The following is a 12,839-nucleotide window of genomic DNA, read 5'->3' as shown; positions in this document are numbered from 1 at the left end:
TGACAGCAGCTTTTGGTCAGACAGGAGCTTTGCTGTTTGTGATGGCAGTTCATAGAACAGTGCTTCGATGTCTAATCAGGTTGGGACGCAAAGGCACATAAAAACACCAAAGTCATCTGGTTTTCCTTGCCTCCTATCCTGCAGAAAATAGTTCCTTCCTGTGCTAACAAACCACTCTCTTTAGAATTTTAAGCTGGTTTAATTCAACATGCTCTTCATCCTACTGTATGAGTGCCTCAGTCTCTCCAGGAAGAAAAATGCCTTCCAATCTAAATAAATGAAACAAGGGAGCAGGGCCATGTGTTCATTTCTATCAATGTTCTGGTATTTAAAAGTTAATTGATAGATTAGTGCCTTTCCCAAATACACTAATTAGTATTCTCACCAACACTGACAGGGAAAACCATTTGTACATAAACAAAAAGCAAGCCCCATTCCCTTCTAGCACTGATGAGGTTGCCTAGTTCAGGGATCTCCAACCTTGGTCCCTTTAAGACTTATGGACTTCAACTCCCAGAGTCCCTCAACCAGCAAAGCTGGCTGAGGAACTTTGGGAGTTGAAGTCAACAAGTCTTAAAGGGACCAAGGTTGGAGACTCCTGGCCTAGTTGAGTAATGATACATCTGCAAGAAAACAACCAAGCTCAGAGAACACAAGAACTCCACAGATTAGTGCCTCTATACTGAGACCTGGAGTCTGAAATTCCCTATTTGCATATTGAACCAAGTTGTAGGCAGATAGTTTTATTTATCATTTGTCACTTCAGGAGGAAATGGGCAAACAGATCCTGTATCTCAGAAAGTCATTTTAAACAGCATGGCAGAATGTTGCTATGTCTACAGTACTTCACCACAATGTGAAATCCTTCTGTACAAGGTTAACTTCCATTTATCAGGATTCCTCGTCTGACTTGATTCACCACATTCTTCAGACAAATTCTCAATACCGCTGCTTCATTTTTACATCTGATTATGCTTAGCACTATGATGTTAGGCATTATTTCTTAAGAGTCAAACAAATGCAGTACTAATATATGAAGTGGTGAGGAAACCTGAACCAAAAGAGAAAATCATTAAGGAAATAAGTCAACTGCAGGAAAACACGTGTTCATTAGTTAAGACATTAGGACAGTGTCAAAGCATTTGTTTTATTCATTTATAAATACTGTTGTGTTTACAAGCATTATAGATGTGAATATTATTCCCAAACTTTCAAACATATAATACTTAGAATACTATGTAACAATCAGGAAAACAAAAACATTCATCTCAAAATTTGGAAGGCCACTCAAAAAAAGTTGCATAAAAATACATTCTCTTCCTTCACACACAAGCCACTCTTTTCTCCAATTAGTTATTTACAAAAAGCTGTAAAAGGTTTTTTAAAAACAGATAACACTTAGAATATTTGCATGTGGGAAGTTAATGAGCCAACAGTAGGATGCTGTTCTTTTTTCAGGAATAGTTTTTACAGGAAGGGATTTTGACTTTCCTCAATATTATATACTAAACAGTCAGGAGTGGAAAGATACACAGCAGATTTTAACCCTTCTGTTGGCTCAAGAACCTACAAAGTTATGTTCACCCAGAGTACAACTTGCCCCAAGAAATAAAGGAATCTTGGGGAATGGATGAATTTATCAGTAAGTTTGCTAAGAAGTAATCTTGGTAAAAAAACAAAAACAAACTCTTCTTGGAACATGCTGCCTCTAGTAGAATCACACAAAAAGATTTCAAACACAGAATAAATGTGATCGAAACACACCATTCAAAGAAAAAGCCCTGGGAAACTGAAAGCTTGAAACAAAGATATTACAGTTGCCTTTGAGATACAGACCTTCTGCTTCCCATGTTTAATATCCCTAAGTCATAAGCTTCTCTCCCAGGTCAGCTAATATGGCAGCAGGCGGAGTGGAGCTGGAAGGTCAAAGATCGTGAAAATGAAGCCTGTTGTACCAAAACTGAGGAACTTCATAAAAACGCATATATTAGAGTGGACAAGGATGAAGTACATTCTTTGTGACAGGACATTCAATTTGCTTGCGAAAAATCCTGTCAAAACAAGTTCATTTTTAGGTTCTGGTAAGCACTAGAATTGAAAGGGATGTGTTGAGACACATCTGCATATACACTGTGGAAGTCTTCCTGATGTACTCTACACTGGGGCACTCTTCCTCAAACTATTCACAATTTGAGGGAGGTTTTGGTTACTTTTCGTATCCTAGTAATTTGAAAGGAGAACTTGACGACCCAATGGATCAGGTTTAAATGGGGGCAAAGGATTACATTTTGCTCTTCACAATAACAAAATATTTTAATGGCTGGGGAATTGCTTAGATGTCCCAGAAGGGATATATACTTTACATTTTTCTTTACATTTATATCATTCAGTTAGGGACAAATGTTAACTTTAGTCTAAACCAGGAATGGGGGAAGTGAAGGCTCCTGAAATTACTGAACTATAGAAGTCTCAACCATCATGTTCAATGGTAAGGGAAACTGAGATTTCAGGAACATTTGAAGGGCCATAGGTATCTCATTTTTGTCCTAAGAAATAACAAACCTTAATCTTTATATATCAGTGATAGTCAAGGGGTTGTATTTAATTTATATTTAATGCTTTATCAGCAAACAGCAACATGATTAGCCTTATACTTTGAATTATTCCATGGGAATAAGTGTTTTAAATGGTAATTATTAATATAAACATCCCTTAAGGAAAAAGAAGAAAGTGATATATCAATGACTCTGCACTAGCTTCCAATAGTAAAAATCGAGTGCATATGCATTGGAAAATAATCAAGTTAGATTCATCTAATGCTCCCTGATCATCCAGATTTCATCCATGAATTATTTCCATTAACAGTAAAGCAATATGGGCAGAAACAAATAAATACTAAATAAACTTTTCTAAATTCAAATGTACTCATATATACTTGTTCTTGCACCTACGTACCTCTGTCTTTCCCTCACCCTTTTCTGTTCTATGAGCAGTTTATCCATATTACTAGGAAGAGAGCCTTCTCGTAAAGTAAACCAATCTATCACTAAATGGCTATTAAGACTTTCTTCCCTGTTTGTTTTCCTATACTTAGTTCTTTTAACATGTAGTACCTCTAGTTTCATATGAAATTTAATTCTTACTAGACAAATCCCACTGAACTTCCCCATTTGCAAGGAATAAAATTGTGCTTCTTCTTATGCTTCTTAAAGCACTTGCACAAGGATTTTTAAAATCTTAAGAAATGGAAAAATTCATTGGTGAAAGCTTTCAGGAACAAGAACCAAAACAGAACCATTCATTTCCCATTTTAAATAAAAACTTCTATCATCCACAAGCTTGAAAGCTTTCACGTCACAGACTAAACTTTCAACCATTCTCCTCTATCATATGCAGCTTATGCAGAGAACATTTTAGCTGCCTGAACAATTAAAATAGAACATTCATCTAAATCTAAACTTAATTGGGTCAGAGCAATAACCAGTGAAGGGAATAGTATTTTCATTCTTGATATCCTTTAAAAACAAGGAGGAGTCCTGAATTCTTCAGGCAAGTTTACTTGATCACATAAAAAACTTAAAATAATTTGATTTAAACATGAATATGCTTTTTGCCTATCTACACATTCAGCCCTTCATTAAATCAGGAAGTTTCTTGAAAATACTTCCTGGTTTCAAATGAAAATTTTAAAATAAGATATTAAAACATATACTAGTTCTGGAATTGGTAGTTATATTGTTTAATTCAAATGAAATAAGTAACTTCCATTCAAGATTTTCCTTTTTTTGAGAGAAGGAACAAATCTCATTCATATTTCAGCTTTTAAAACTGGACTAAGATTTTCTTTGCCTCAGGATAAAAATGAGTTCATTTAACAGTTTGAAGATGGTTTGAAATCCTATAAGAAAACTAGATTTAGGTCTAAAATGTTAAGATGTTGATTGTTGCCATTCACCTTAATTACATCCTAAGGAATAATCTGTTTTCACCCCATTGCCCCCTATGACCACAAAAAAAGAAAAAAGAAAAAAAGAGGTGAGCATATTGGATTGTGTCATGATTAATCAGCTCAGACAATTCTAGGCAAAATTCAATTTGATCTAATTCCAACTCTTGACAAGATAGGGCACAATTCTTCATAGTAGGCCTTATTTATATTTGTCCTTAGATTTCTGGATATTAAAACTAAGATTGGTTTAAGTTACTATATTCCAGGCATAAAATAACAATAGTACTATTCAGGAACTCTTACAGAATGATTCTTTTTTTTTCTTTTCATTTCCATGACTGCTTATGGTAAGAGTTTGACAGGGCCAATTAAAAATATTTTGTTCATATCCCTTTACAATCCTGTGTGGGGCTGAAATAAGTTAGGCAGTAGAAAAGCAATATTATGAATAAAATTCATTACAATGACAAAATGTATTTAAATTTCACATATAATTTTTTAGACACACCTTGAAATCTGAACAATATCCAAAGTTCCCAAAAAGGAGGACAGAGGAAACCAAAGGGCTGCTGAGAGTCTCAGAGCTAAATTAGAAAGCTCTAAGTATTGTGAATGCACTGATCACTACATCAGACAACCAATATCTGAATTAGTCAGCTCATAGGTGGCAACTCCTGGCTCTTAACAGATTTCTGCATTTCTTTGTAGCCAATAAAAGCAAGAATAATACATGAGGGTACTGAACAAAAAGATGAAAGAGAAAAGATCAGTCACCTCTTTGTTATAGTAGTCCACAATAGATTAAAAAAAGCCGTATTGTTTTCACCATTGAGCAAGGATGGCAAAAAGGTCTGAAGTACTACTGCTTACTTGTATCTATGTATAAGCTGCTTTTCTTAAATCCCAAAGACTCTGCTCTAATCAATTGTGGAAACTGACTAAATCCAGACCAAAAAGTATAGCTTTAAAATGTGACATCATGCTTTGGAATACAAAGGAAGAAAGAAAAGAAAAGCATTGGTCAGGATTTGTAAAAATATATCAAGTGCTGCAGGTGAAATCTCATTGATATAACCAGAGAAGCACAGTCTCTGAAGCCGCTAGTATTCTGAGAATCTATAAAAGTTAATGCATTCATTTCCAGCATGACCAGAAACCAGAGTGTGAGTGCTACTGATCTTACTATTGATATTAAAGACAAGTGCATTTATGTTTACAACTGTGCAAATGAAACATTGCATTAAACTTCTCAAATATTAGTAGCATAATTTTTATCAAGGTTTTTCACCAAGGCTTGAGACAGCATTTTGCACAAAACTAATCACCTCTAGGCACTAGCCTTCTTCCACTTTAAACTCTGAAAACACTTTTGTGTTTTCAATTTTGCACCTAATGAACATTATCTTAAATCCAACTTATTTGCCCTGATTTTTATGCAATGTTATTACTTCACTGGTAAATGAATCATTTTGCTTATAAAAAGATATGCTGAAATCTTATGCAGAGATATATCCTGCATGGATATTTTATACAAGTGGAAATCCACCTGAAGCAATTTTTTGCTGTTGGATGTCCTTCTGCCAGAATGCTTGAAAAAAAAAGAATGCTAAAGAATGTGACAGTTATAAGGTGTAATCATCTATTAAACAGTCCTAGAGAAAGCAACCATGGAAAAAACCCAGTAGGAAGCATATTGAGGAAAGATGAAAAGGAGAAAACAATTTACTGGGCCCCAATATTAAACTGATTTCAAATCTAACATTAAATAAATCAGTCAAGTACTGAGAGATATGTAGAATATGATTTCCAAGGCAAGACACCATTATGAGACTCCCAAAAAGAAATAAGCCAACAAACTTTTCACAGACTGCAGACTCCCAAATTCCAGAAGGAAGAATAATTCCATTTCACTCCCTATTCCATGACAGTATCTTAAGACATGTTCGATCGACACTATAGTCACTTCTATATCACTTGTTACAGTAGATACGTCTTTACATCAGATTAAGGTTGGATGCATATTGGGTTTACAGCAGATGGTTTGAGTAGTTCAGACAGTGCCAATCACTCTTTGTCCCTTTGAATAAATTACTTCAATACTGTAAAAATAATAAACTTGTGGTGAGGCATGCTTTTAGAAGAAAGGGGTGGGGTAAGCACTGTGCAAAATAAAGATGCCCAGCAAGTGCAAGGAGCTGCGTGTGTTGCCAACTGCTCCATGGCTAAATTGCCAGCAGTTCTTTCAACTGGAAGATCGGAAGTCGGTGGCAGGGTTGGCAGCTTGTGCACAGAAATCTCCTCTTTCTGCCCATCCTTTGTTCAATATGCTACTTTGAGAGTTTACTGATGACTCGGATGAGTGCTCCATTCTCATCTTTCAGCCGCTGATTGTCTGACTTCAGCTCTGTCAAAACCTGTTTCAAAGACAAGATAGGACATCAAAACATTTCTGTGCTGAGTGTCCCAGAACATTCCAGCCACGGGGGGGGGGGGGGAGGGAGGAAAAGTGGGGAGAAGAAAAAAAAGAGTAATGTACACAGTAGTAATCTGTATTCCTATAAATGGTTTTTACTTAGCATATGGCCAACTCTCCCAAAATGCTCATTAGGAAGAGCATTTTACCTTACTAAAACAGAAGAGGGAAATCATCCCAGATATATGCAGAACAGAAAATTATGTATTGACTAAAATGATTTCACTGGCTGATACAGAGCAACAAATGATGCCTTGCTCTCAGCCATAACAAGGCATAATATGCTCCAAATTAGTCAAGTTATTTTGATGCATAAGACAGAAAATACTATGGGCACCTCTCTTCAGACTTACCTCTCAAAATAAGATAACAAATAAACCTCTATCCTTTTTATAACATCCAGTTTTCATCTTAATAACAAACTTAATTACATTTGGAAAAAGAATAGTCTTTTTTTTTTCAATTTTGAAAGGAAATTGACTAACTTTAAATACTTTAGAGCAAATATGTATATCTCATTTTTGTGTGACAACTCAGTTATGGATCAAAGAGTCTGGTTTAGGTAGATCTTCTGTTACGTATTATAGAGTACAAACATACCAGTAATAGTAATGATAAGTTGCTCAAAAGCTAGGTTTTATTATTTTGATTATTTAAATTTATATTTCACATACCTGAAGGGAAGAAAATGGCATGAACGTATTTGTGGAAAATGTTTTTAGTAAAATTTTGCCGGTTTTCAATGACTTTTGTCAGTTTTTAATGGCTTTCAATTTCTTATGTGTTCCACAAAATAAACTAATAAAAGGTACTTTGAGTTAAATTTTCTTCATTTTTGAAATGTAAAATATCATTTTAGTTGATTAACGATTTGGACTATGAAAAAAGTGGTATTAGTGAAGTGCGCTTAAGAAATGCCAAGTGATTCTTAGGCAAGCACATTCAAGAGTAAGCTGCTTTGGGCCAGAGATTTGGATTCTTAAGAGTTCACAGAATAGGACAGCTTGTGCACATATTTAACGAAGGAGGCATACTTTCTATATCAGGGGTCTCCAACCTTGGCAACTTTAAGACTTGTGGACTTCAATTCCCAGAATTCTTCAGCCAGCTTTGCTTCAATTTTGGGAATTGAAGTCCACAAGTCTTAAAGTTGCCAAGGTTGGAGACCCCTGTTCTATATGCCTCCACTCAGCTCTCAAGAATTCTTATAGACAGACTTCTGTTGAAAGAAATGACAGTGCTTGATAAGATGAGGAGTACTGAAACACTTTTGACAGCTGATCCCCAAAGAAAGGGGATCATTTATCAGTGAGGTGAAATATTTGTTATCTACTTAAGATGGAGCCACTAATTTATTTGGGATCTCTTGCCAATAGAAATATACAATTGGCTATTAATAACTCAATATATCTTTCTATTGCCATATGATAGGATAAAAAATATGTACAAGTTCTTTTGTTAGTGAAGCAAAGATGTTGAAATTAAGTAATCCTAAAGGCTTACTCATAAAAAGGAGAGGCAACATTTTGAATTGAATTGGCAAGGCATAATGAAGGAAAGGGATCCAAATTAATCCATCAAACAAATCAAAAATATTTCTGAAAATGCATTTAATTCCTGCTTTTCCCTTAAATCATTTCTGAATTCTTTTCTCTACAGGTGGTGAGAAACTCAAAAAAAAAACCTGACTGACAAACTAATAGAATCTCCTCACTTTAAAGGAATCCAGCACTGATGAGGCTATTTCTATTAAGGCTGACTCCAAAATAGTGGGTTAGAAAAATAACATACAGATTTTCTTATTTGTACCTAAATGTTTTCTTTTTAATCAAGGAAGAGCATTTATCAAGATCTGTGGTTCAACTCTGAGCTAAACAGCGAAATTACTATACATGCTATAGATAGGTATAGCTGTGAAAGTGGGAGATTGAGAAAAATACTGTGGATCCTTTCATTTATATATTTTGAAGAAGTTTATCATGGACTGCAAAAAAATAGTCAATCTGGGACCAGACAAAGATTGACCATTTCCTTAATCATCATAGTTTGAGCATCTGATTCAAATGGATGGGCTGGGGGTGGTGGACAGGCTTTGAAAGATTGACAAAAGTGTAAGAAAGGGGAGGCTACAGATAAAGTGAAAGACTGGATTTTAAGAGATTTGAGAAAATTCTTGGAAGAGCTATGTGTTATTTCATATAGGCAAAGTACTTACACATACTGTACAAACACATATGGATACATATACTGTACATATGTTTATGCATACACACTTTTATTATCAATGCCCCCACAACGCTAAAGGTATTCTGAAAGAACTATTTCTTTACTAACTATAGAGGCCATGAGCGCAGGCTCATCCTAGTCCCAAGAAATGGGCTGTTCCATAGGGTAGGACCCTCACAGAGAATGCTTTCCACCAGGCCTCCTCTCATCATTCTCCTGTCATCATGCAGATGGAGATCCTTGATAGGTGCTCTCTGGTCATATAAGGCTTTAAAAGCAGTTATGAGTAAAGTTATACAACTAGAAGTTATCAACATGCTAATTTCAATTTTAATGGGTGCGTGACATCTTCTAACACCTTCATGAAAATACTAAATAGGATAAGAGAAAGTCCTGAGGCCTCAAAGTTCTCATATAAGGGAATATTTTGAGGGTTCAACTTTTGCCCTAGCCACCACTTATTGGACATGCACACTAAGACTGGAGTCGAACCACTTTAATCTGGCACCTCCAACTCTCAGAACTCCCAGGCAATCTACATATGATGCTGTGGTTAACAAACACTGAGAAATTTAGGAGGACAAGGATGATTACGCTCCTTCCATTCAAGTCCTATGAGAGTCCCATGTGAGGGACCAATATGATTTCCATACCATACAGAAGCCTCAGTTCAAACTACCATGGATACAAATTTTGGTCCTGGTATTTTTTCAATATTCTTCCCCAAAAAGGAGAATTTGAGGACAGGATGGCAGTTATCCATTTCTGTTGGATTCAGAACTGGCTTCTTGAAGAGTGGGAAAACTGATGTCTCTGTCAGAGCTACTCTTCCCTCAAAGAAGCACTGACTACTCTCTGAATCCAATTCAGTCCTTCCCCCTCTAGTGATATTCATTAGCAAGGTAGTAAGGATCCAATCCACATGTAGCAGAGCTTAGATTACAGAGAACTCTGCCTATTCTTAGATAATCAAGAACTTTGTTCTTGGATATGCAAAGGGTCAAAGTCATCCCAAGTATCATCATATAGATCGGGGTGTCAAACTTGATTCCATTAAGGGCCGCATCAGGGTTATGTTTAACTTCAGGGGACTGGGGTGGGCATGGCCAGCTCGACGTCACTCATGTCAGGGGTATCTGTGGTGGCCCAAGTGCTCTGCCAGAAAAAATGAGCTCCCAAGCTCTGTTTTCAGCTGCGACAGTCTCCTGCCACCCCCCGCCAACGAAAACGAAGCTTGGGAGGGCTGCCTGTTGCTCCCAAGCCCTGTTTTCATTGGCAGAGGCACCATGGGCCGGTCCTTTGCTGTTTCCAGGGTGGTCCTGAAGGCCAGATCTAAGCATCCCATGGGCCAGATCCGGCCCCCAGGCCTTGAGTTTAACACCCCTGATATAGATTCTATCCATCCAACTTCCATCTGGGAGTGAATGCAATTTCCAACTACTGCTAGAGATAAGTCAAAATGGAGTGTTTGTCCATGCAAGCATTAGGAGTTGAACCTGATTTAATGGCATCTATGATTAATTAATTAAGGACAGTTAGAAGATGAATTTATAACAATAACAACCACCACCATGAATTTTATGAACACCGAATACAATCATTTTTACTTTAAAAGTGAAAAGTGTAGATCTGAGACAGGATGGTCTGAAAGAAACATTGGATTTTCAAGATCAAGCCAATGATCTTCAGAATTTGCTTGGAACCAAAAGAATCAGAAGACATAATTAACTATTGAACACATTTATATAACTGCTCATCTAACAAAGGAATTCTGGGCAGTGACTACCAGGATCAGTGCTGTCCATATCTCAGGGAAGGCTATTCCATAAGACAGGTATTATGACAGAGAAAGCAGATTTCATAGGGGCCATCAAGAGTCACTGCCTTAGAAATGAGACTCAGAGCATGCTCACTCTCTTATCCAGTAAGATCAGTAGAAACCATTGGGTTCTGCAAGTAACCTAGCTTCATGCTTTTTAGGGCTTTAGAAGTGATAACCAGAAGCTTGAACTGCACTTGGAGTTGCCTACCAGGAATCAGTGTAACTCATGTAACCTTGTCAGTACTATGACACCCAACATTGCATTGCTAATGAATTCCACATTAGTTGAAGCTTCTGAATGCTCTTTGAGGGTAATCCACATACTGTACTGTAGTAGTCTTGTGACACAACTGGTCTACAAGATATATTTGTGGGAATACTCTCCTGACCAGCTGCTCCTTGAACTAGAGTCTTAAATGCATTATTAGCTGCTTTCTCTGGCATAGAAGAGGTTAATCTGAAAGATGTAGCTCTACAATATCACAGCATTATTGAAATGTCACATTCTAGATGCTTATGAAATATTAATGAAAAAATTGAGTAACTTAGTACTGGTTCTTATATCTCATATTAATATATAAAATATGAAAAATATTAAGCGTATGTGGCAAAAATAGGAATACTACACTAGACTTGTGCTCAGAATTCAACCTACTTCTACACTGAATTACAAACTGTGGTTTCAATATAGCTTTATTGTCTTACACACACAGTTGGGACTGGAATTTTGGACACTAAGTGATGCAGACATTAAGTGAGTCATTACATAACCAAACCCAATTTTATGACCATTTTAACACAGTCAAGTGAAACACACAGTTGTTAAGCAAATCCAGTTTCCCGTTGACTTTACTTGTTGGAAACCAGCTGAGAAAGTAGCAAATTGCAATTGTGTGATTACAACTCACTGCAGTGTTGTAAATGTGAGCCAGATATCAAGTGCCCAAATTGTGATTACATGATTGTAAATCACTTTTTTGAGTGCCATCATAATTTCAAACTATTTCAAACTATTGTTAAACAAATACTCATAAGTCGAGGTCTGTGTGATATATAATGATTCAGTGCATGGCAAATTTTAAATTGCTCCATATATTCCAACTCAGATCATTTACAAATTGCCAGTTTATAAAGTTTTTTAATGTATATTTTCAGAAGTACATTATTCTACCATACTGTGTTAATCTACTATACTACTTGGGACAACCAGACACCTGTACTATGATCATTCGTTCTACTTCTTTCATTCACACTTTCTTCTTTCATTCAGCACTGTCTTCTTTCATTCAGCACATACTTCTTTCATTCAGCACTGTCTTTAAAAAGCAAAGTAAAGCCAAAATAAAAAAAAATAATTATACTGGAGATAGTTCTTTGGAGATTGTTCTTTGATATGAAATTCACATGCAGAAAATGCATACCTTGAAAAGGAGCAACTATACAAAATCAGGAATAGTATCTCCAAAATAAGAACTATACCTTGAGGGAAGAGCACTTGAAAAGGAAATTATTCAATGGCATATTCCTATTGGTGTGGCATCCTCCTTATTAAACATGTTTAAGAAGAAAGCAGAATGAGTAGCAGATAGCTCGAACAGATAATAAGAGCAAAGACCTGCCTGGAAGAATGGAAGGAGAGGTGAGATCAACTGGAAGGGGAGGTGCTATAGCTCTTCTGACTCTGGGGGCTCAGCGGATTGCGAGAGCCTGGCTACCACCCGGGTCAAAGCCCTGTTTTCGGCCAGCAGTTGCTCATTCATCTGCCTCAAAGTGTGAATCTGTTTGAGCTGGTGAAGGTTCTGTAAAGTGAGATATGGAGGAGATAGACAAAGACAAAACAGAATATAAAAAGCACAGATACGTGAATTCAATTGATAAGCGTGAGGGGGGAAAAAGAGCAGCAATGAGAGGTGGACAGCAGTGAAATTGCAAAAGAAACTCAACAACACACTGAAGTGTTAGAAACACTGAAAAGAAGCCAAAGAGGCTGTTCCTTCTGCTCACTCTTCAAATTTAAGGGTAAATTTATCATCATGAGGTAAACAATTGTATGGCTCTAAACGCAATTTTAGAGAGACAGTTTGGTGTAGTGTTTAAGGCAACATGCTAGAAATCCAGAGACCATGAGTTTGAGTCCTGTCTTAGGTATGAAGCTAGCTGGGTGACTTAGGATCAGTCACTCTCTCTCAGTCCTAGGAAGCAAGCAATGGCAAATAATTTCCAAAAAACCTCACCAAGAAAAGTGCAAAGAATTATTCAGGTTGTTGTCAGGAGTCAAAATTTGACTACACAAATTTGACTATAACTGTAACAAGCATCAGGGCAATTCAGGGCATAACATTTTTTTCCACTGTCAATTAATGAAAGAT

The 12,839-nt window shown here is 36.5% G+C and overlaps 1 protein-coding gene across 7 annotated transcripts in view; it reads right to left on the bottom strand.

Annotated features, from left to right (window-relative positions):
• Positions 1 to 1,133: 1,133 nt before the first annotated feature.
• PPP1R12B (protein phosphatase 1 regulatory subunit 12B) overlaps positions 1,134 to 12,839 on the bottom strand; it is a 111,363-nt gene continuing 99,657 nt past the window's right edge. For 4 of the 7 annotated variants that reach the window (XM_058175396.1, XM_058175395.1, XM_058175399.1 and 1 more), the window contains one exon: positions 1,134 to 6,363. In XM_058175396.1, the coding sequence (XP_058031379.1) occupies positions 6,277 to 6,363 (87 nt within the window). In that variant the 3' untranslated portion in view covers positions 1,134 to 6,276. Of the gene's footprint in view, positions 6,364 to 12,089; positions 12,270 to 12,839 lie in introns of all 7 variants that reach the window. The other 3 variants (XM_058175394.1, XM_058175393.1, XM_058175398.1) reach the window with 1 other exon arrangement.

Source organism: Ahaetulla prasina, chromosome 3 (assembly GCF_028640845.1).
Source record: "Ahaetulla prasina isolate Xishuangbanna chromosome 3, ASM2864084v1, whole genome shotgun sequence".
NCBI classification, from domain to species: Eukaryota; Metazoa; Chordata; class Lepidosauria; order Squamata; family Colubridae; genus Ahaetulla; species Ahaetulla prasina.
The sequence above is the reverse complement of the archived record's forward strand: the minus strand, read 5'-3'. Positions and strand labels throughout refer to the sequence as shown.